The sequence below is a fragment of the Lissotriton helveticus genome, chromosome 5_1, assembly GCF_964261635.1.
Source record: "Lissotriton helveticus chromosome 5_1, aLisHel1.1, whole genome shotgun sequence".
NCBI classification, from domain to species: domain Eukaryota; kingdom Metazoa; phylum Chordata; class Amphibia; order Caudata; family Salamandridae; genus Lissotriton; species Lissotriton helveticus.
This window is the reverse complement of record NC_136065.1, coordinates 471,279,044-471,303,448: the sequence shown is the minus strand read 5'-3', so window position 1 is coordinate 471,303,448 and position 24,405 is coordinate 471,279,044. Positions and strand designations below refer to the sequence as shown.

At 43.9% G+C, this 24,405-nt stretch overlaps 1 protein-coding gene across 1 annotated transcript in view; it reads left to right on the top strand.

The window, feature by feature from the left end:
* The window catches only part of RASSF4 (Ras association domain family member 4), a 172,272-nt gene that overhangs the window by 12,392 nt on the left and 135,475 nt on the right, over positions 1-24,405 (top strand). Inside the window, exon 2 of the mRNA XM_078642761.1 lies at positions 18,728-18,840. Within this exon, the coding sequence (XP_078498887.1) occupies positions 18,782-18,840 (59 nt within the window). The 5' untranslated portion in view covers positions 18,728-18,781. The remainder of the gene's footprint in view (positions 1-18,727; positions 18,841-24,405) is intronic.

The window sequence follows — 24,405 nt, the reverse complement described above, 5'->3', positions numbered from 1 at the left end:
AGAGAGATGAGGTTTTGCGTGGATTACAGAGGTCTCAATGTTTTCACTAGGACAGATGCCTATCCAATACCCAGGGCAGATGAACTCATAAACAGGTTGGCATCTGCCAAGTTTTTGACTACATTTGACCTGACAGCTGGCTACTGGCAGATCAGACTAGCTGATGATGCAAAGCCAAAGACAGCATTTTCAACCCCTGGTGGACATTATCAGTTTGTGTTAATGCCCTTTGGTCTGAAAAATTCACCTGCCACATTTCAAAGGTTGGTGAACCAAGTCCTCTCAGGTCTGGATGACTACTGTGCAGCGTATCTAGATGATATTGCTGTCTTTAGCTCCACTTGGGAAGATCACCTGATCCACCTGAAAAATTATTTGGAGGCCCTGCAAAAGGCATGCCTAACTATCAAGGCTACCAAGTACCAGATAGGGCAGAGTCAGGCTGTATACCTGGGCCACCTTGTAGGTGGAGGTCAGGTTCAGCCATTGGAGAGCAAGATCCAGACCATAAAGGACTGGACTGGACTGCTTCCACCACCCAGACACAGGTCAGAGCATTCTTGGGCCTGACTGGGTACTACAGGAAATTTGTCAAGGGGTATGGTTCCATTGTGACACCCCTTAATGACTTAACTTCCAAGAAAATGCCCAAGAAAGTTAAGTGGACAGTAAGCTGTCAAAAGGCATTTGATGACCTGAAGCAGGCCATGTGCACTGCACGAATTCTGCAAAGTCCAGACTACTCTAAAAGAATTCATTGTTCAAACAGATGCTTCTGAGTTGGGAGTGAGGGCTGTGTTTTCACAATTGAATAAAGAGGGTCAAGACCAGCCAATAGCTTTCATTGGCAGAAGGCTGACCCCTAGAGAGAAACGTTGGTCAGCTATTGAGAGGGAGGTCTTTGCTGTGGTTTAGGCACTGAAGAAGCTAAGGCCATACTTGTTTGGTACTCACTTCAAGATTCAGACAGACCATAAGCCCCTCTTGTGGCTAAATCAGATGAAGGGTGAAAATCCCAAACTACTCAGGTGGTCCATTTCCCTACAGGGGATGGACTTTACAGGGGAACTTAGACCTGGGACTGACCATGGCAATGCAGATGGACTCTCCAGATATTTCCAACATGATGACTCAACTGGTCAAGGTTAGTTTAATGTCCCTGCGTTTGGGGGGGGGGTTGTGTAGGAGAGTAAGGTCTGCTTCCTATGGTCACCCCCACTTTTTGCTGTGATACTCTGGTTTTTCGACTTTAGACTGGCTGTGGCCCTGCTAATCAGGAACACAGCCTAGCTGTTCTCTCTCTAAATTGATACCATGTACTTTAGGTACATACCGGATTGGGTATTGGCTCACCTTTGTGAGCCCCTGTATAGTGTACCATAGGTACCGAGGGCATAGGTGCACCCAAGGCCTACCAGGGGCTGCAGCATGCATTATGCCACCCCTGGCTGGCCCTCCAAACTGACACCACAGGTCTGTTCACACAGCCTGGGTAAGGTGGTATAATCACCCCTTACTTAGATATAGTATACCTATATCTACCTTATATATAGACACATAGTAACCTATCAGTCACTCCTATGGCAGGCCTTATCAGTCCTGGAGGCAGAGTGCTTGGTTTTATGTGAGAGGGTGCCCTAGCATGAGCTGAGCCCCTCTGCAGCTTTCGGAACCATCTCCTTATACCTGTTCTATGATATAGCCATACCATATACTCTTAAGTGCATTATAATCCTCGCGGTTAATGCTAACTTTGGTTTGGCTTTATCAAAACATGTTGTGTAAGGTGACAAACACTTTGGAATACTACATCCCCCCCCCCCCCACCAGTTCTGGTGGCTGGGGTAGCATTCCGCCCTTCTAGAGGGAGAAGACATGTAGTTACTGGTAAACCCGGTTAAAGTTAAACAGAGCCTCAGCATCACAAAATGGATGCTGCCGCCACAGACACAAGTCTGACCTCCACCTGCTGGACGAAACTCCGGCAGGGGAGGCCTGGACAATAGGTTTCCTGTCAGGGGAGGTGCCAGCACCACCCCAGACAGGCTTATGTGTATTGGGGCTGGGAGGGCTGCATTCAGTGAATGCATTTCAGACACTGCCTGGGGCACACAAGGTTCTCCATGCATAGCCCGGTTCAAACCAGTTGCTGGGGCACTCCAGCCCTGCTCTGGCATGAAACTGGACAAAAGGAAAGGGGTGTAACCACCCCCTTCTCAGGTCCACCCAGAGGCGGGACCTTCCAGGCAGTCCAACCCCTAAACTTAGTATAAGTATAGGAGCTGTGTCCCTAGGACTTTAGATTACCCTGGATGAATCTTTGAAAGACATATCCTGGACCTTCGACGTTCCATTTCGACTGGAAGATGGAAGACCTCTCCCTTGTGGTCAAGGAGTGACCGCCCTGTGCAAACAGGCACCATCAGTAACTTGCCGGTCTGCATTGTCATGGCTCCCGCCGAAACTCGAAGACTCTGCGACACAGGACATAGACTTCCAGACATCTCTGTCCCTGCTGGACGATTGCAGCAAAGCTGAGACCCGTGGCGGACACGAGAGACGTGGGACCGGAACTCCTAGACATCCTGCATTTTGCTAACTGCATCGACTCCTGAGGGAATTCAGAGTTGTGCATTTGGGTACGAGAAGCCCTATACCCGAGCACCATTTGCACCGAAGCTCAGCCCTCCACACTCTGAGTGTCTCGTGGTGCCTGCTCATGCATTTCAGCTTGATGCGTCTTCTTGGTTCCTAGTCCGTTGCCTAGTGAGCCCCCTGAAGACTTTCTTTTGAACTTAAACTGCTTTCCTGGTTGCTCCAGGCTTGCTCCAGCTTTCCTGCAAAGGAGAAGCGCCACAGACCTCGCTGGTCGGCACCGAAGCCAATCTTCATCTCCTGCATGGATTGTGTTTGCCAAGGCTTGTTGGGTCCAATCCGGATACCGACACCGCAGTCAACTAGATCCTTTGTGGGACAGAGCGAATCCAGCTCCTGGTCATCATTGACACCTCCTGGACCTCGTGGCTGCAGAGAAAAGCTTCACCTCTTCACCTGAGATCATTGCGACATCGCCTGGTTCCTTCCTGGTCACTGGCTAGTGACCCAGACTCTGTCCCTTTTGCTTTCAGGTTCTTCAGATCTTCGATCCATCCTTGGATCCACCCGGACACTTTTCCTCTGGTCGCCTGCAGCATTTCTTTACAGATCTCGGCCTGCGCCGCTAACTACAGATGTGATCATTATCACATTTGCTATGTCTGAAAACGAGGTGTTTGGAATTAAAGGGATGCAATTGTTACCACCTACTTTGTGGGAAAGCAACAAATGTTGGTGCTTACTGCACTAAAATATTCTAGAAAACGATGACGAAACCCGACACCAAAAGGCACCTATGCACCCGGCTTCCCTGGGTGAGGTAACACGAGTACCCCGGTGCTCCCATGGGTCTTGACTCTCGAAGTGTCCTACTCTAAAGGGGTTTTGTCGTAGGCCATCTGTAAGTGCCCTTAAACAGTAACTTTATAACTTTTACATTTCCCATAGAAAGTCAACGGTAACTCGCGGCTGTGTATAGACACTGCACGCGCCTCCCGTGGGCCTCCTACTTCCTAAACTTTGGTTGTTTAGTGTAGCCCCAGCGATGCCCTAGGCCTACTTTCTATTCCAGACGTGGTTCTTATACCACTATTTTAGTATATGGTTTGTGTGGCCCCTAGGGCAAAGCGTATACTGTGCAACTTATCGTATGCTAATTGAGTAACTTGTATTGTGCTTTTACCTCTGACCTCATAAAGAGTGCAGAGGGGTTGTTTTTAGAATAAATACATATATATTTGATATATACCTTGTGTGGTGTCCTTTCATTTGGTATTCAAGGGATTATAATTGGTAAAACAACTTGCTTCACACGCTCTCTGAAATCTTAGCCTATTGACTGCTGGTCCATGCTACCACTAGGATAGCTTTCTATAAGGTTAACTTTACAACCACCATCAATAAGGGTCGATTAGACTGGTGCAAGGTGCCCACTAGAACTAGTGGACATCATATGCCAGGCTAACTTCTCACACCAAGCATCACCTCAACAGGAGACGCAGACATAGTGCGGTATGGGGGACATCCCGGTAATGAGTCTGGCTCAAAGCGTCAAATAAAGATTGATGTCTGTGCTTCGCAACTTGCAAAGTTTTCCTCAAAGGGGCCATGAAATTCTCAACAACACTACTGGCTTGTGGCGTCAAAGGTGTAATCTTCCAATTTTTAAAGTCTAACCCCCCCCCTAAAAAAACTTGAATTCTTTGCCTGCAAAGGATGGCCATTGTATGACTAGACAATACATAGGATGGCTGACAGCAAGAAAATGTTGTTCAATGCTAGGATAGTCACATCAGATGAAGTGCTGGCCACTGTTGTTGCTTCGGGAAATCTGGAACACTCATCAATGACCACCAGGAGGTGCTCAGCAGTGATTAGCGGTTCAAAGAAATCAAAGCAACTTCTCTCCATACATGTTTTGGGATACTCTGACATCTGAAGCAGTTTGAGAGCTCGTCCTTGCCCAGCACCTGACATACATAGCAAGTACTTGCTTTCAGTTGTGTAACAAAGCCCCCCCCCCCTCGGCACTGTCCCCGCACCTGAGAGCTCCTGATTGAATACGGAGGGGGGGGTCCCTCCATGTACGTTGCAGGGGGCCGCCTCAAGTTTGTTTACGCAATACTTGCATTCCCATTCACACATTGGACTACAAGTGGAAAACCACTTCTTTTGCCACAGAAGTCTCACTGTGGGGACCGCACTGCTATGTGCTTCATGTGTAAGATTTTTTACTTGACTTTGCAGTGATCGGAGAATGAACAGTAGAGTGGCATATACAAGTAGTCCCTTTGGGTGTTTGGCTAGTTCTTCCTTCACATTTTTGAAAGCCCAGAGATCTTTGTGTGCCCTGTGTTTGGGATTTGTGAGCTCTCTCAAGTTCACTCCATCTTTGGGAATCAAGAAGCGTCTTCATCACATGTATTATGGCCTCTTATCTAGGTGCTTGTATTAAGTCTCACTGTTTTAGGACAAAGGGACGTGGCAGTCAAATGTCATATTGTGGGTATTCTTCTGCAATGAAGCCAGTGTATCATGAGCTCTAGTGGAAGGAAGGAAGTATGCCCACTGGCTGCTGTTTGAACTGTGAAATACAACAATAATCCGGATTCAGTGGGAGCATGTCATTTAACGAATTAAAGCACACAGTAGATACGAGTCTCTAACCCTACAGTGAATGCACTTTGATAGTGCTGTCAAGTGCAACACTTTACATTAATATCCTTAGGCTATACAAAGTACATGTTCTAAGTGCACGTTTATATTGCATATTTGTGAAGTGTAAGAGCCAAAATTGATCTGCTCCAGAAGCTCCATCCCTATATGGAAGTTATGGTTCCTGAGCTTCCTATACAAAATTAGATATGAAGTCTGAATAATTTGTGTCCTTTCCAGGTCTGTGGATTATTTTGAATCGGTAGTCCTGCAGACGTAACCCCCATTTCTCAATGCGAGGGGGCATGTTTGCCTTCAGGTTTCCAAATATTCAAAATAACGCTTGCTTGATGGTCTGTCACAAAAGTGAAGGATTTTCAATAGAGGATAAAGATGAAAATGCTCGCAAGCCCACACTACAGCAAGGAATTCTTTCCCGGCCTACAAGCAGGCCATTTCCGGCTTGGAGAGACTGCGACCGGCATTACCAATCACATGCCTTGGTGCTGGAGGGTCAGCATCTGTTTATGACCGGATAGCTCCAAGCCCCACAGGACCACTTTTTGTGAGTTGTCTCAATGGCTCACTTACTGAGGCAAAGGTAGGTAGGTACCTGGACCATTAGCAAGCTAGCCCAAGAAAGGAGTTAAGAGTAGATATATTGTCCGGGTGTGGTGCTGCTAAAACAGTGCCCTTGGTGGGATTGGGCTGCATTCCATTAGCCAAGGAAAATATGTTGAAAGAACTTGAGAGCTTGTTCTAAGAGTGCACTTATCTTAAGTGTCAGATTGGCATCTTGCAGTGACTACCTACAGTAGAAAAAAGCTGGATTCTGAAGGTAGTCAACAATAGGTAATGAATTGCAAGACATTTTTTCCTCAGTAAGGGTGTGCAAGCCAGCAGCCACTAAATAGATATTGGTGTTGCACTGTGGGTATCCCTTTTGGTACCTACTCTTGGAGCTGATGGGGTAGAATGCATGGGAGAGCAGAGGACCACCTCCTAGATGTAAGGAGGTGTACCAAAAACTAGGAATATTAAAGGAAGCAAGATGTATTAAAGGAAGTAAGTTGTTAAAGGCACTGCGGTTAGGGGAGCTTGACTTTGAGGAAACATCAAGGCCCCAAGCCCAATGCACTAGGTTCCCTGATAAGGTAAGGGGGGCATAGACATGCAATGAATCGAGAAGAGTGGAGCCCATCTTAGCTGCCACAAGATCATTAGGCATTATGTAAATAACAGACAAACCAGCAGTGATATTTCAAAAAGTACTAGAGTGCTCCCACAGTATGGAAAGAAGAAACCATGGGGAAAGAGACATTTCCATGGGGGTCATACTGAATGCTCCCTGAAAAAAAGCATAAACTGAAATGAAAAATAGTGCAAAGCTGCTTGCCAGAAAGGATGCCCCAGAAGCAAGGATTTTCCCATATTTACCTTCCTCTAGACAACAAGTTTGTATTTTAGAGGTAACTTCAGATGATAAAGAATAGATGGCAAACGTGAAGGTGGGTCTGGGCTCTAATACTAGTCGCTGGTGGTGGGAGTCCCACTGTATCTCCGCCCATCCTCTCTGCATCCCAACACTCCTTTCTCCCCGTCCTCATTTCAATTGCTCCCTCCTTCCCACCACCTCTCCCTTCCTTCCACTGCCACAACCGGTCTTTGAGCTTCTGATCAGAGTCCAGGGAGCCATAAACACCATGGTAAAAATGTCATGTTACACAGAACTACCCTCTGACACCCAACCCCTGCATACGCTACTAAGGTGGGGGTTTCATAATGCCTCTGGTACAGAGTTCTGCTCTCTTAGCTTACCAGCACTGGAAACATCCAGACTGCATTTAAAGCAGACATTACACTTTGTTAAGGGGAGGTTAAATGATTTGCCCAGAATCACAGGGTTTTGAGCCAATACTGGGATTCAAGTCTAGTTTCAAAGTTGTCAGCTCTGACTGCTAGGCCAGGTCTCTTTCACTTACTGTAATTGTCCTAAGTCAATCATTAACATGCTGGCTTGGTTGCTCTAACTAAAGCTAATAAACAATAAACTTTGCTGAGTATCCAGATCAGAGAGTACCAACATGCAGCAAGATTATTGTTGCTACCATCAGTGCACCCTCACCTGCTCTGGCAGACCGCATCGATGCCAGCACCAATAAAAGCAAAGAAATCTTGGCCATTGTGTAAGGTTTCACCTCCCAATTGACTTGATCACCCCCTCACATGACCTCTGTAACAATCTTTCTCAATTTTTCAGCAACAAAGTCACTGCAATTTACAGAAACTTCAGTCCACCGCCAAATGCCGAAGATCTTGCAAACACCTCCTGATTGTATCCAAAGACATGCATCGCATACCTGATGTTTTGAAATGTTGTGTTTCTCTTACAGATTGCCTTTTAGGAAATTCCTTTTGGTATTGTATATTGATTGAGACAAGTCGGTCTTTTATTCACGTAGTATTCACTACCTGTACATATACCACTTTTATAACGAATTGACACTGTCAAGATAGTTATGTGAGAACAGAAGGCATTCCCGGACTGGCCGTTGCGGGCACCGGGCAATCCCCCGGTGCGCCGCAAGGGTGGGGGCCGTTTTTTGTTACAGGGCCGTTTTTGCAAAAACGGCCTTGTAACAAAATCGTCCGAAAACCGGCCCTGGCAACGAGCGCGGTCGCACCCCCAACCCTCCCCGCTCCCCCCGGGGGGTGGGGGGGCCGACCGAGCACTTTGCCAGGGCCGGTTTTGGTTCTCAGTCCGGCCCTGACAGAAGGGATCTGAAACCTGTCCTGAAGAAGAAGCATAAAGAACATAATTACTTCAAAGGTCAAGAGAGGTTGATAAACCAAATTTAATTATTCAACCATTTGGTATTGTTGTAAATATACATGATTCACTACTAAAATGCAATCATATGGTTACACGGTTATCACAACAGAAAAAGAACGTGAAAAAGGTAGTGCTCAGGTGGAAAAGATGAACCAGAAAAGGAAACAGTAGTACCAGCATAAAAATCCTTTTTCTTAGGTTTAACACAAAAAAGGGGGGGAGCCAAACTTGAATTTTATGGCGGTCTCCCTGGAAAACACAGGCCTACCCACATATACACAACGTTATTCAGACTGTTATTAATCACAGTGTATACATCATCTGTGTATCTTGTGTGGAGGGGGCAGATGTAAGGTGTAGGCCTATTCGGGTGCCTGACGCCCCAGAATAGGCACAAGATACACAGATGATGTATTCACTGTGATTAATAACAGTCTGAATAATGTTGTGTATATGTGGGTAGGCCTGTGTTTTCCAGGGAGACCGCCATAAAATTCACGTTTGGCTCCCCCCCTTTTTTGTGTGTAACATAAGAAAAAGGACTTTTTATGCTGGTACTACTGTTTCCTTTTCTGGTTCATCTTTTCCACCTGAGCACTACCTTTTTCACGCTCTTTTTCTGTTGTGATAACCGTGTAACCATATGATTGCATTTTAGTAGTGAATCATAATGTATATTAACAATAATACCAAATGGTTGAATAATTAAATTTGGTTTATCAACCTCTCTTGGATCGTATTAACACAAACATGGATGTGAGGCCTTACCACATACTCTGGGCTGCAAAACGGATTTTTCAAATTTGTTCCAATACCAGACTCCAGTAGTGTTCACCATCTGCTGCTTTCATGGACAGATCAATACTTTGGCCACAGTCTGATTTCGAAAGGATGGTCAAAGTCATGACGGTTACAGTTACTGTTATTTACATTACATTAAAAAAATCAGACCCACTTCATGTCCGTAAAAGATAGGTGAATGGCAAAAGTTGCACCTTTCTCTCCAGTGATTAGCACTATCCGCTCCTGGGTGAACTATAAACCCAGCCCGTATTCTTCGAACATTCTCCTCCACTAATTCCCTTATCCTCATTCAATCCAATCCAAATGATTACGCTCCACAGCATTTCCCGTCAAATTGCTTCCTACACTCCTAGCCACTGAAGGTATTCTTTAGAGGTTACATCCTCATCCCTGTCAGATGGCTCTTCATTCATTAGACTCCATGACTGTCGAAATTGCACCTTCCTACGGCTTGTAGCAGATGCCATGGCTGGTTGTATTGATCATTCCAATTGGTCACTCCCTGCTGCTCCTGACAGGACCCCTGAAATCGCATACCATGGCAAGTTACATAACTCCCATTCCTATGGGTTGCTCCTGGGTGCACTCCTACTCTGATCACATACCATGGCCAGCTATAGAATTCTGATTACTATGTGTTTCTCATTGCCGCTTTTGAGTGGACTCCTCAGAACATATACTGTCTGTGTGTGCATTAACCGGGCCGCTTGAAAAGTATCCTAAACTATCCGTGTCTCCATGAATGTGGCCATGGGAAAACGTTGTTGAATAGTGCTTTGCTCTTATAACGCCTTTTCTTCTAAGGCCAACTAAATCTGACATGTAATTAAAGTATGTGCACTATTCGAACCACTGGAAAATGTATGACTTTCTTGACTCCTCTTGCTATGTTTTGTCTTCTAAGTCACACTAGAATTGAAATTAATTTTAACAGGCTTAACCAAACTGCCCATTGTTCTCTACTAAACTGTTCTCCCACTAATCCTAGACTGCAGTATCAAATATGCATGGCAGCACCTCTAACTCCTTTTTGCTTCAAATTCATGCTTGGGCTCAGTGACAAAAACAAGCTATTCGCACTAGGTATCTACTCTACCCATACAGACTATTTAACAGGCACGCGCCCTCAGAGTACCGTGCTAACCATCTTGGGCAGTGGTTCTTAACCGTCTGACTTCTGTGGATCCCAATGTAATCATTAGCGGAATCCAGGGACCCCCCTCTATGACTTATTATTGGAATCCAGGGACCGCCACTGAGTTATTGGAGTCCGGGGACAAACACATAAGTGTACAGAAAGGCACATTCATCAAAAAAATGCACAAATAAAGAAATATTTAATTTAATTCACAAATATATTGAAAAAAACACTGTTTTATTTATAATAGGAGGGTTGGAGCTTTTCTAAATTCAATTGAGGCCACCTCTCATCCCCACTATATTTTGTTTGATGCTCTTGCACTGCACTCAGAAGTCAGTCTCTGGACACCAACTTAATGTTTAGCCTCCAGTTTCATATTCCTTCACTTTTACAGAACGTTTTAAAATGTTCAGTTTTATATTTTTCTTCTTTCTTTATATCCACTTTATCAACCTGTTAGTATTTTATTTTCTAAGTAACAGTGGAGCTCCTGAGCAGGCGTTGCAGATCCTCAGGGGTTACCGGACCACAGGTTGAGAGCCACTGATCTAGGGGGAAAAAGCACTATAAAAATAAAGCACAAAAAAATACAATGCAATAAATTATGGGAAAGAAAAGCTCTTAATCATTGCCATTTGTCCCAACCTGGTTCAGCCATCTTGGAATGGGGCTCTACCCATCTGATTCTTCAGTTTCTGCTGTTTAGAATAGCTCCATCTAGCAGAGGTGATAAGGAAGGCAGACTTTGTCATGGAACGCGCTCCTTTCTCCTGGCCTGTTCTGAACATCAACTTAAGAAAGGACGCTTTGCTCAGACTCCATTTAAGTGGTTCCGCCCACAGTAGCATGAGAGTGCTAATTTAGCTTGCGGGAAGTTCATGCAAATGACTTTCCTAGTGCACTGCTTGGAACTTTCATAATTGTCTAATCATGGAGCACATCCTGAAAAGTGGCTCGTGATGTAGGGTTTTCAGGACGTGGGCGGAGTCTCTCCATGACTAACTCCTGACAGAGCTGATTTCTTTTGAAAGCAGTGTTTTGCAAGAGCCTGCGGCATTGTTATTCCTACTGAATACTGTGGTGAACAGCTCAGTCACAAGAGGATGACATGTAATGGTGATGTTTGCTTTTATTTGGTTCACTGCAAACTGCTTAGTCTCTAGGCATAATTGAAATAATGGGGTCAAACCCAGCGAAAGTCAAAGGACCTGGGTATTAAATGGTATAGAAAAACAAAGTGGTCCTAGACATAACTAAATCATACCAATAAATAAAAATACTTTATTTGTTGTTTATGGGATTCAATCCTGCAAAAGAAGAGAAGATAAAAACACAAAAACAGCCAGATGCATGTACAATTCTTACAGTACCCAAAAATGATTCTAAACACGAATTAGTCTGAGGCAACTTAATTAGCAATTTATTTACATTGTATAAATAGAAACAGTAAAGGCTGGGGGTAACTGCCAGGTGCAGTAAGAAGAAGGTGCAAAGGTAAGTGCTCACGTGAAAAAGGGGAAAGGAATTCAGGAAAGTTTAAGAAGAAAATCCAATAGTTTGTATTAAGCGAAGGTCCAATTCTCTTAGCGAAACATAGGGCCTGCCCCGAAAGTTATTCACATAATATATTACAGGTGTCTGTCACCGTGTCACCGCATCTTCACAGACGGTCAATGGGAGGGGGCAGCAAAGGTGCAGCCCCCAAATAGGGGGAGATCGTCGACGTTTCGACCCTGGAGCAGTTGAGGGAGGATTAACACCTCAGCTATGGGCCTTCCTCAGGACGGGGTGAAGGGAGGGGACCTAGGTTGCAAGGAAACACGCCCCCAGTAGTGAGTTGGGCAACCAGTCAATGATGTGCCACAATATTCCAAGTGTTTCTGATATTCTTATATTGACATAGTGAAGAATTTCCACATGGGAAAATGAATTCCAAATAGTTCCGCTCAAAAGAAACGGAATGAGAAACGTGGGGGTAAACAATTTATTATTCCGCCGGTCGATCCAATCAAAAAGTGGTTCTGCTAGTCAAGGCTTGAAACGTCTTCGTTGGGTTCCACCTAACATAGTCTCTAGGCATAGACTTCATGGGAAAACCCTGTGACCAGAAGCAGAGGATGCAAGAGACATTCTGAGGTGACAGGGGAATCTGGTTGGCATTGAGAAAGGCGCACAACCAAGGCAAATGACCTGAAACAGAGATCGGGCAGGAGGCAATGTAATCCCAAATTCTGTTCTCCTGTCCCTAGATTTTGATGTGCTCCTCTCTACCAGGATCCGATACCCACTCGCTTCTCAGTCTGAGATGGCATTCTGTCCCTCATGACTCATGATCTGACGTCATTGTGGCAACCTGGTTCCGATCCCTCCTATAGATTTTAGCATGGCTCCAACCTCCTCCTCCAATTGGGCACTGAGATCCTCAAGGTCTGAAATTCTTCTGTCCGAAAGGCTCTGATATTTATCCATCCATTAGCCTTCGCTCTGAATCCTCCTCTCACTCAGGCGTTGATGCCTCTTTCACCCCAGGCGATCATGTCCTCCTGTCCCACAGCATATAACCACTCCTGGCTAATAGGCTCTGGTGTCCGTGTGTCTCTCAAGTTGTGATGTTCTCCTCCAGAGGCTCTGATATACCTCTGTTCACCTGTTTAGTTGTTTCCTTGTCCCTCAGGCTCTGATCTCCTTTGATCTCTTCTATGACTGATCCCCACTCCCAACCGACCACCTTCCTATAAGTCCTTCCCTCTGGGTTGTGGGCGAGTCCGTGCTGCAGTGCAGTTCCTGTAGTAGGTACTTGTGTTTGTCACTCACATTCCATGATCCAGTCTATTTTTGCAATCCAGTTCGATAACCAAGTTACTCCCATTATTAACTTGACTCCCCAAGTTTATCGAATGTGCTCAGTCCATGTTTACTCTAGGAGGTTGTACAGGGTTTGTAAGTCAGGTAGTGTAAAACACAGCTGATTGCACAATGCACTGAATGCCCAATCAGAGATTTTACTATTTAAAGGAGTATGTATTTTATCTAAATGAGGAAATGATTGGCAGTGAAGATAAGATGGAACACAAAAAGCTGGTAATTTTTTTAGCCTGAAATGTGATCCCAACCATAGTTACAGTGCTTGCGTTATAAATGTAAAAATATATAAGGCACCACAGCAAAAATAACACGAGCCCTATGGCCAATATAATCATATGAAGAAAGGTTTGGATGTTCTCAGGCATCTGTATGTTTAAACCTGGACAGTCACCTTCTTTTGTTCACCAGCCGTAACTGATGAGTAGTACTTCGGGCTAGGGTCTCTCTGCAGATTTAAACTGTGATCGCTTTTAAATGATACATGCACAAAGGTTGTTCAAACACTTCTAGGGTCATTGGAGAAGGCCTAAGCCAATCAGATAGTACTGCTCGACCTATAATGCAAAGTTGAACCGCCAGTGTCACGCTCAGGCTAGCAATGAGCAGAAAGGGCTTCCACAAAATCAAAGGTGGTCTGTGGCGGGCAGGTTCACGCCACCTGCAGTCCCAGAAGGTAGGTCCTCTGCCTTCTTGGGATGCTGAGAAGAACTCCACACAGGCTGTAGTCCATTGGGCCTGGTTCCTTGCCCTCTATGTCAGTTGCGTGTTCGACAGCGGACCGGGCAACGTTCTGTTCCCACCAGCCAGGTTGCAGCAGGGTTTCTGTGTGAAGAGGTGTGGCGCAGCGGCCAGGGGAGCTGACTCCGGACCACAGGGTTCACGGTTCGATCCCCGGCTCCGGCGATAGGTTAGCCCAGCACCATGTGACTCTGGGCAGTAGCTTGCTTAATCTTCCCGATGGCCCCCAGGGCCGGGACACCTCTCCGGAGGTAGCTGTGCACTTTACAAATGCTGGTATTTATTTATATTTCTGTAGATCCCAGGCCTGGTCCTGACCTGGAGAGGAAGAAGCAGCAGGTAGAGTCCAATCCTGGGGGAAACTCTCTCTGGGGGCGTGCACGAGCTCATTCAGAAAGTTCAGAGGAAGTCAAGTTATTTCATCAAGAGGACCAGAGTTCATGCTACTTTGGGGGCGCCCACAGGAAGTCGGGTCCAAACAAAGTCACAGCTTCTTGGGCTTTATTTCCAGGTGTTTTCAGGGAATGGAGGGGGGCATCCATCAACTGGTCTGTATCTGTTGGTCAGGAAAGGGCAACTCATACCAGGTCTCTCCATTGCTTCGAGATGCACAGCACCACACAGGAGGGAAAGGAGCACACATTCTGTTGCAGGACAAATGCCCTGTAGATGGTCACTCCCCTTTCCCTAGAGATCCGAGTGATCAGTGCTAATGTCCCAGTGGCAGAAGCCTTCTGTAGGTTGTCACGTCAGCAACAACGAAAAGCAACAATCTCAAGAAAAAACAACATTTTGTTCAATATCACAGTGCCCACAGTGGACACATTTCCCCTAGCACACAGTATCCCATTCACAAAACACACAAGAAGCACGATACACGCGCCACACAAAATACATACTCCTGAAATATTTGTCTTTTTTGAGACAAGATAGATACACACGCTTGGGCATCAGTAGGGTGCCTCAACCCCAAGGGTATCAGTAAATAGGTCTGTGTTTCCCCACTAATAAGCTGCCACCAGTCATCATCCTCCTTGTAGCCTGGAATAGATTGGCAGTGCCACCCTCTTCCATGGATGTGGTCATGTTCTGGGTGAAGTCCCTGGCCAACAGAGCCTAATGGACAAGTCAAAAGAAGTCAAACGGGAGTAGGAAGCCGCTTTCCTGGGTACCCGAGAGCTTGCGACCCATCCCCTCCTGCACAGACGCTCCCATGCAAGGGTAACCCCTTCTCCTGGCTCTGATGTTCCACAGAGCTCCTTCGGATGCATATTTTCCAAAACAAAGACAAACCAAGCAAACCATAACAATTCCACTTAATAAATCATGACGAAACGGTTATGCATTGGTCTGTGCACATATCTGTAAACAAAGATTTAAAGCGATTTGATGTTTCACTTACTGTCAGTAGTGCAATGCCAGGGATGAGCCCTGTCACAGCCTGGTGCGTGCAGACGTCATCCCAGCTAGGGCTTATTGTTGTTCCACCTTAGGGTGTAACAAGATTGTGCCACAGCTTCCTCACTCAGTAAAGTTTCACCTACTATCGAGAAGTGTGAGAGGGTGATGACGCCAGATTATCAAGGTGCGGTCTGGCAGGTTGGATTCCTTGGTTGATGTTGGAAGAAGAGGCCCTGGGGGCATTCAGGCCTGAGCAGGAAGGGTGTGAGATCACCTGACTAATTCACAGTTCCAGGGAATTGACTCGTAAAATCACTTTTTCTTTGCCCCTCTCTATTGCTCTTTCTGCGTGAGTGGTTCTCCTTACTCTTCCGTGAATCTCTTTTTAACTTTTCTGTTTCTTTGGAGTCTCTGATACTATTTGTATGGGTGGCTCATTTACCCTTTCTTTGCCAGTCTTTCATATGCAGCTTCTCCTTCAGTAAGTCTTGCTTTTACACTTTCTGTTGTTTCTCTTTTGTTTCTCTGTTTTTCTTTTTCTCCTTTACTATATCTTTTAATGTATTTTGGGGGTCTTTACTTACTTCTTTCTTTTTTGACCACCAGTTTAGACTTTTTCCCTCGAATCTCCATCTTAAAGTCTCAATTAAAACCGGTCCCTATTTTATCATTTATTTTTCTGTAAGTCTCTTATTAACACATTCTCTTTGTCTGAATCTGTTTTATTGTACTCCCTTTGTACTGTATCTTTGGACCATCTTCTTCACTGTGGGGATTTTCATATAGAAGGTCTTCTTTCTGTGGGTGGACATTTTTTCTCTTTCTGTAAGACTGCTTGCCCTCTTCTTTTCTCTGTGCCTCTTTTGTGTTAAACTTTTTATTGAGCTTTATAAAGGAAAGTTTCAGAAACAATCGCATACTGTTTTTTGCACCTAGAAATAACATTAAACAATAAAAGTAAGTGTCTGATTTGATCAGCCCACCCATGAACAACTTACATAGCAATGGGCAATAATTTCTGTTTATAAAAGCATCAGTTCACATGTAGCGGACATTCAATACTTTTTTCTTTTGATCTCTTTCTACATTATTATATTAGCCTTCTCTTTTTCTTTTTCCAAGATCTATCTATCTATCTATCTATCTATCTTGCTTTCCTTCTTTCTTGCTTTCCTTCCTTCTTGCTTTGTTGCTTTCCTTCTTTCTTGCTTTCCTTCTTTCTTGCTTTCCTTCTTTGCTCGTTGTTTCTCTTTCTCGGTCATGCTTTTTCTATCAAATCCACTAAGTGTTCACACCGGCATACGTCAGAGGATGAGATGAAAATTGGCGTTCCTGAAATTGACTGTCGAGCTCCCAATCATTGTAGAATTTGATTGGCTATTGGTAAAGGGGAGCTGTTCGAACCCTTGGAGCTGGAGTTTTGGTATGGGGAAAACAGATGATCAACCCTATGGTCTCCCTAGGAGTATTTTTGTTGTCCGACTGCGTAAAGCCAAGATTATCCATGTCATCCGTAATGTTTTGACTGTAAATACCAGATGAGCCACTGCCCAGATTCCCTAGAATGAGAGCATATTCAGAGATGACTTCCATATGTACCGGAAGATGATCGGGATTCTCTTGGAAGGGTTATAAATTACAGCACAGCCAATGCGGTGGTAGGGACAATTTCTGCCTTGGATACGAGATACCCAAATAACTTGTAAGATCTATCTTGAATTAAAAGCGAATTCAGATGGAACAGTGCTAACCCAAAACCTTTACTCTAGTCTGGGGGAAGAAACTGGTTATATCTTGCACTGAAAAATTATGGAGTTACTTCTTTGTAACAGCCAACATGTGGAAGCCATTATCGAGAAAGAAGTTATGTATAGAATGGGTATAAGTATGCAGGTCTTCTTTATCTTTGGGCATGGCCCAATTTATACAAATTGGCATTGCATATGACCAAGGTTGACTTGTCACAACTCCAGCGCATGTGGGAAGATGGGTTGGGTCACGAAGTGCGAGACAAGAAATAGAATAGGTTTCTGGAGCATACACAAGGTGTCCCAAAACACCAGATTCCGTAACACCCACTTCAACTACTTACACATGACCTACCTCACTCCACACAAACTAAACAAGATCCATGGGACAGATAAGGTGTGCCCCTGTGTAAGACACAGGATGCAGATTTCCTGCATATGACCCGGGCTGGCCCTCAGATAACAGAATTCTGGCAAGCACCCTTTAGAGGACATCCCATCACGAAGAGAAGGAATAAGGAGAATTTCTATGAAGCACAAATATGTCACTCACAAAACGTGAATTCAAAAGCAGTTCTGCCAGAATCCAGGCAAAACCTGTAAGTGGTCCCATTCATCATGGGTCTACCGGAAAGGAGAAAAAGAAATTTGGAGAGATGGTTTTGCGAAGCCCGTCCAGACTAAGCCCAACTATAGCAGTACCCTTGTACCTGTGAGAGCTCGTACAAAAAGTAGGGTCACTAGGTACGTATAACTCAATTAAATGGTACCATTTCCAATATCAGCACCTAAGGTAAAGTGCTCCAGAGGTGCGTTCCAAAATGCATATAAACATATGTCATTGGTAACATAAGAGTATACCCAACAGATAATTCTCCTTATTCCTTCTCTTCATGATGGGATATCCTCCATCCTGTGTATTCAGAATACCGCACATATTGGGTGTCTGTTTGCTCACTTATAATTACTCTGTGTTGTTTGAGTTTGTGCACAACGATCTGGCTGGACGAACACTATTTCTTTTAGTTGACAATATTATTTGACACTTAACGGCACGTTATCTTTAACCCTCAACCCTATAATTCCTCTGTGACCTCTTTGTCTCTTGCACTCCCCTAAATCCCCCTATTTCTTCACTGGGTGGATCTTCTGATGGTCTTCTCCTCTGATTTTCCTATATCTTCCTATGGACTCTGCTTGTGCAAGACAATTTCAACGTCTAGCTGATTGTCATTTAAGCAATAACTATCCGTGTACAAGCAACACTGAACACCATCCGAGTGTATGTTTCTTATTATTGTTATTGTAGCCCGGAGGAAGTCATTGGGTGATATACCCAAGACGAAACACGTGTTGGCTACATTTTGGCTACACCAACTACGCCTATCTGCTGTCATGAACCATGTGTAATACATCTACGGTTGTGAACAGGATGAGAAAATAAAGAAGAATATTCACACACAAGATTTGGACTGATACTTTCTTGGCTTGATTTCCTGATGATATAACTTGGATTACTCGTTTGCCTTTTGCTTGGGATCGAGATTTTGTTTTATATTTGTTCTTTGTGTACCTTTGGTAACAGAGGATTTTTGGATACGTGTGCGGCCGTCTCCTAGCTGTTCCCTCAAGCACCCTCTAGATACTATTGGTATCCTGACTATAATAATGGTATTGCGCAAGGTCTGACCTAGCCACATTTCAAAATCACATCACCTACAACAGTAGGCATGTACAGACGGTATGTGCGTAGATCATTTACTGTAATTCGGGCACACTTGTTTGTGTGTGCATCTCAAGAGGTAAATGTACAATCATGTTTGTGGCTGTGTGCAGATTTCAGAACCAATGTGTTAACATAGTGTGCTGTCAGAAAATATGACAGTAGATGCTGTCTACGGCACACAGAGCTGTGTTCATCAGTCATCCTCTTTCTTGTTTCCACAGGTCACATCCACTGCTTGACGTGACAGATCGTGGTTTGAGGCGAGCTGACCCAAGATGAACGTTCCCACCAACCCGCCTTCAGTGAGGGTCAGCAACACCAGAAGCATCTTGAGGTGAGTGTAGGGAACCACCAGGCTCGTATGACTCTTTGGTTATACGCACCATGGATCCCGCCAGTGTTAAATAAAGAGGGTCTGTGAATGCTCGGGGTCACTTCCACACAGCACGCATTGTGTGTGGCATGTCTGTAATGCAGCTCCACAAGTGACGATAATCGAGGTGGTGCATTGAATATCTCCTGTAGGTTCACCAACCAGGGAAGTGAGCATGAAAATGAAGATATATAAACAACCATGAGTGTGCTCTAGTCTGATAGCTCAGGGGATAAATATGCCCACTGCAGAAATTAGGGTGTAATCTGCGGATCACAAGTCCATGTCTGGATTGTCCGACTCAGCGTGTCATAAGGAAAATTATATTTTGTATGGTGAAAAGCGTCTAGCATGATGTGGATTCCAAATTCTGATGGACATGAAAGTGAAAGGTGGGGCGTGTTGTGCAACAGTTTATTCTCATACCGGTCAATTTTCAAAATGGGGGGCGCTATTTGTAAAAAGCTGCAAGCTCCTTCGGAGGGTAGGGTGGGAGAGGCTGATACGGAACGCCCTTGGAAATCATTTTGGAACAGTGGTACGTACTTTAAAGCACAATTGACAATTAAAAATGTTGAAGCCGGTATGATAAGGAGATCACTTTCTTGGTGTGAGAGGGGCTGGTAAATGTTTCACTTTGAAGTCCTTTGGGCCAATAGTTTCGGTTACCAGTGGATATCTTTTGAACAATGATTTACAAGGGTTTGGGGGAGGTTGGTGTTCATTCACTAGGAAGGATTGGCACATTCTAGGATGCAATTAGCCCTTTGGAGCACACCAGCTCAGTAACATCGGTCCAAAGTGGATATGGGGACCACAAGCAAATTACTTTGGACGTTTTGTTTTTAAATAATTTGATCATTTTAAGGTATCTAGAGCCAGTTACATTGGTCAAAAAATGAGTAGGAAATGACAACATCATTTCTGAGCAGTTGGGTGGGTCTTCCTCTTGGTACTTTTGGTATGTCAGAACAGTGTATGGTGAGCCATCATCTCTGGTGAGACCAGGAATTTAAAAGGCCAGCTTACACAGGACCTGACCTGAAGACCCAGTACTGCAAATGAAAAGACTTTTCAAATGGGAAAATACTGGTCCTCTCCCATTGGAAATGTCTATGTTTTTAAAGGACTGGTACATCCTGGAGAAAAATATTGGTCATTTTGTGAGAACTAATTTTAAAGGACATCATCAGGAAAGTACCTTTGGTCTGAGTGGATTACGATTTAAAGCACATTTTCCATGAGTTGAGGATAATGTTTCTCAAGGAATTTAACCATAGATAGCGATTGATGAACGCTTTGGGTCAGCAGCATTAGTCAACTTCCAGGGTCCTGCCCCAAAATCATTTTGGGAATCTATTATGGTAAATAGTGGTTTCTAAAGCACATATGTCCAGTTACATTATTGATAATGTGCTGTGATTTAAACATTACTTCATGGCTGGGAGATCTCCTAGACTAAGGGAATTTTGGGAATGTTTTGACAAACGGTCAATTTTAAAGCCAACTGGGCCTGTAACGTTGGTCAGAAATAATTTTGATTTTACAACAATTTTAAAAGTGGGGTTTAGGTGTTCTCCAAGGAGGAAGTATTGGCAAAAATTATAACTGGTGGTATCGGGTGCTGTGAGCAGTGCACTCAGAGAAACGGGGAAAGTGATTTTCATTCCGATTTGATAATTTTTGTAATTTCCACATAGACAACCTTAACCATACAAAAGTTGGGGATGTGCCAACTCCAGGATAAAGCACTGAGCTGGCTTGTTTCCTTCTTGGCAAACAGAAGCTTTCAATTTCGGAGGGACACTGTCTGTCAGAAGTACATCAGCTCAAATGCAGAGTTCCCCAAGGCTCTTCCCTGATCCCTACTCTCTTTAATGTATATATGCATCCTCTAGCTGACATCATCTGTCCGGCAGGATTTGCAATGGTCTCATATGCCGACAAAACAGATAATCTCCCTCACCTGCAATACTCGACAAATTGAGGCCACGTTGATGGACTGTATGGAGCAAGTACAAATGCAGATCCATAACAGCCATCTCAAACTCAATGGCGACAAAACAGAGGTTATGCTGGTGGAAAATAATCCCTCTCTTTGGAATAATTTCTCTTGGCCTTTGTCTGGGCGATCGTCCCACCCCAAAAGATGAGATCTAAAGCCTGGGATTATTATTTGAGAAGAACCTTACCATGGCAGCACAAGCCAAGATATTGGCCACTCATGTTTTGGAGTTCTAAGAGCCTTCAGGAAGACTATCAGATGATGTCCCATCGACATCCGTAGAATTGCCATCCAAGAACTTATTATGTCACGTCTCGACTATGGCAATTCTCTTTATCTTGTGAGCCCTGTGTTTGTCAGTAAAAAACTACAGGTGATATAAAATGCCGCAGCCAGAGTCTTGCTGAATATCCCTAAATTCCATTCAGCACAACCGGCGCTGGCCAACCTTCACTGGCTACCTGAAAGTAAGAGAATGGAGGTTAAGTCTTTTTGTATAGTCCACAAAGTAAAGCATGATCAGAGGTCACACATTCTGAAGCAACTCACTGTTCCTTACCAAAATGCATGGGACTTACGATCAAACAATCCATCTCTTCTGGCTATAGCAAGAATAAAAAGACTCCGAAGCGGAGGACGCTCCTTTCCCTACCTGGCTCCCAGGCTCTGGAATTCACAACCATTAGGTTAAAGATAAAAAAATAACTTGCTCAGTTTTGGGAAACAACTGTAAACGTATCTGTTTTCCTGAAATCAGTCTTCCTCATTCAGGTCTCTTGTTAGCGCTGGAAAACTCATGTTTGGGTCGCCATGCGCTTTATAAGACCACTTGGAATTGGAATTTTATCATGGTGGAGCCAGCATTCATGTAAGAGGTGGTCGTTGAATGGGAGTGCAGACAAGGGCATTATTTTTTAACAAATGTAAATTTTAAATGGGACCTCCTCTCCAGTATGCCATAACTTGAAAATAATTTGTGTAGTGGGTCGGAGAGCCAAATGTCCTTGCAAAGTCACTTCAATCTGAGGAGTTCAATCTCGCAACCGCCATTTTGATGTACAAAGAAAATTCCTGATACAACAAGGGATCAGATTATTACTGGGTCTTGGGATATTCAGTGTGTTCTGAGAGTTATAGACTAGCTTCTCTTTGGTTGAACAACTTCGAATAACAAACTGGAAAAATGTGATTTGTGAAATTAAAGCTATGTTAGGAAACACGGTTCCTGCTGCAAATATTACGACTTTGACAGTCCTGATTTTTCCTAATTATTTTTCAGGTGTTTTAGTCCAATTGGTTAAATTAGAGCAAAGCAAGTCTACAACACCCAGTATGCACTGATTATTCCAAAGTAATCCATGAAAGGAAAGGCGAGTTTTTGGTAAAAAATAATTTATCTGGCATCCTTCCTCTCAGTACACCATGTTTAGTGTAAATCAGAACAAGGTGATGAAGAATAGAAGGAAATCTTCTGATGGGATTAAACACAATGTGAGGTCCCTGCAGTACCCGAGGATAGGTGAAGGCATGACATTTTCAGACTCCTCTCTGAAGAGGATAAGAATGGTTCTGGCCGATTCGGTAGACATTTGACTTATAATGATGTATTGGACACTAAATGGGAATGGCCATCTGCCAAACTGCCTGACATTGGAAGTATAAGTTGGAACTGCCCAGAAGTTCATTCATTATCTCCTGGACATTGATCTATGTGTGCCCAGCTGATGTGGTGCATCCAAGTTGTATCTCTGACGTCAGTTCCAAAATCCTTAGTGGGTTTTATTTGTGACCCTCACACACCCTATGTGTCATGCTTCATCATCCAGTCTCATCCTGGTCCCTTGGGATGGGCTTGACTGTATTTTAGGGAGCACTTAAGATGTCTCCTTCGATGGGGTCCAGATACTGTAAGATAATAATATCTAGCGTGCATCCCTGTATCCCTATATTTTAAGGTGCCCATGGTATGGGTAAAAAACTGCATGGATGTTAGAACTTGGGTATTATATCTCTACTCTATAATTACTGTCGGCATGTTTCAGCCCTCGATCTGCAGGCCACTCAGGGTCCGGGGCTTTCATCAGGACTAATACTAAGTAACCCACTCTCTATTCATCACTATGTCCCATATCCCTAGTCCAACTAGTCAGTGATCTTTAAGGCAAACAACATAAAAACACACAGGCTTACTTGCTTGTCATAGGAGCTTCTATTAATAACTGTTTTTCAAAGAGAGAAGAGAGATCGACAAATGGATCATGCATTATAGATGCAGTATTACAAACCTAAAACGCAAGCCTCGTTCACACTTTTGTAGTGGCTGATGGACAGACACACTGCTTCTTAACATGCTAAATAAAATGCCGTGAGTCGGTAAGGCATTGTGAGCATCTCTATTGAATTATTACACACATAATTCACTCGTGGAGCATGCTATGAACCAATCTTATAGCTATGCTTGCTCAAAAGGGCATCCAATGTCACCCCTTAAAAGGACAGGCCCGAGGGCCCGTCTCTGTAGTCACTCTACAACAAATATATCAAATAATACTTGTTAGTGGCCACTTACTTTTTTCTTTAATATCTTTATTCATCAACAGGTCAGCATTTACAATAAAATACAAAAAAGGGCTAAAATGAAGGAAAAAGAAGATCATTTTTTTTAAAGGGAAAAGGATAAAGAGCGCAAGAGAAAAAGAAAACAAAAACCCAACAGCAAAAGGCAGTAGATACTTAGACATCCTCGTTCCTAATTCCAATTAAAGCATTATGATAGAAGTCTCCATATAGATTTTAGTTTATTCAAGGCTTGAGTTCCCCTTGTATTCGCCAAAGTATATTCCATTGCATATGTCTCATCAGCCTCCACCAATCATTCATATTTGGGGGTTGCGGACTGATCCAAACTCGGGCAATCGGCAAACTAGCTATTACCAACAAAATCAATAATAGCCGGTTCTGTCTATGACTAAACCTGTCAGGCCCCAACACATTGTCCTTCTTCGTAGGGGAAAAGTCAATCCCTAACTTCTAAGAGAGAATTTGGCCTACCTGTTGCCAAAATTCATCCAACTTAGGACATTCTACGAAAATATGTCTCATATTCGCAGCAAAAAGGTCACATTTCGGGCATTTTGTTGGGGTACTAGCTGTGCCAATATTGGTCAATTTAGCTATTTTCTCTGGTGTATGATACAAAGTACAGATAGTCCGAAAATGCTGCATTTGCAGATTGGTTGTGTGTACAGACTGCTTTAATACCCTTAGACTTTGCTCAATATTGCTATCTGTAACCTCTTCCCCCAATATTATACTCCATTTGTGAGCTAGTTTATTGGCATCCCCTTTCTAAACCTGATGAAGATCTCATACATATCACTTACTAGTAAGAGACCTTCCTCTTTATCTTGCTTGTTAGCGATAAAGAATCTCGTAGTCCACTTAATACGCCAAGGATGCTCTGCCTCCGTTACATCTAGTCAGCTACCCATGTTTTCCAAGGATTCCACGCGATAGCGGGT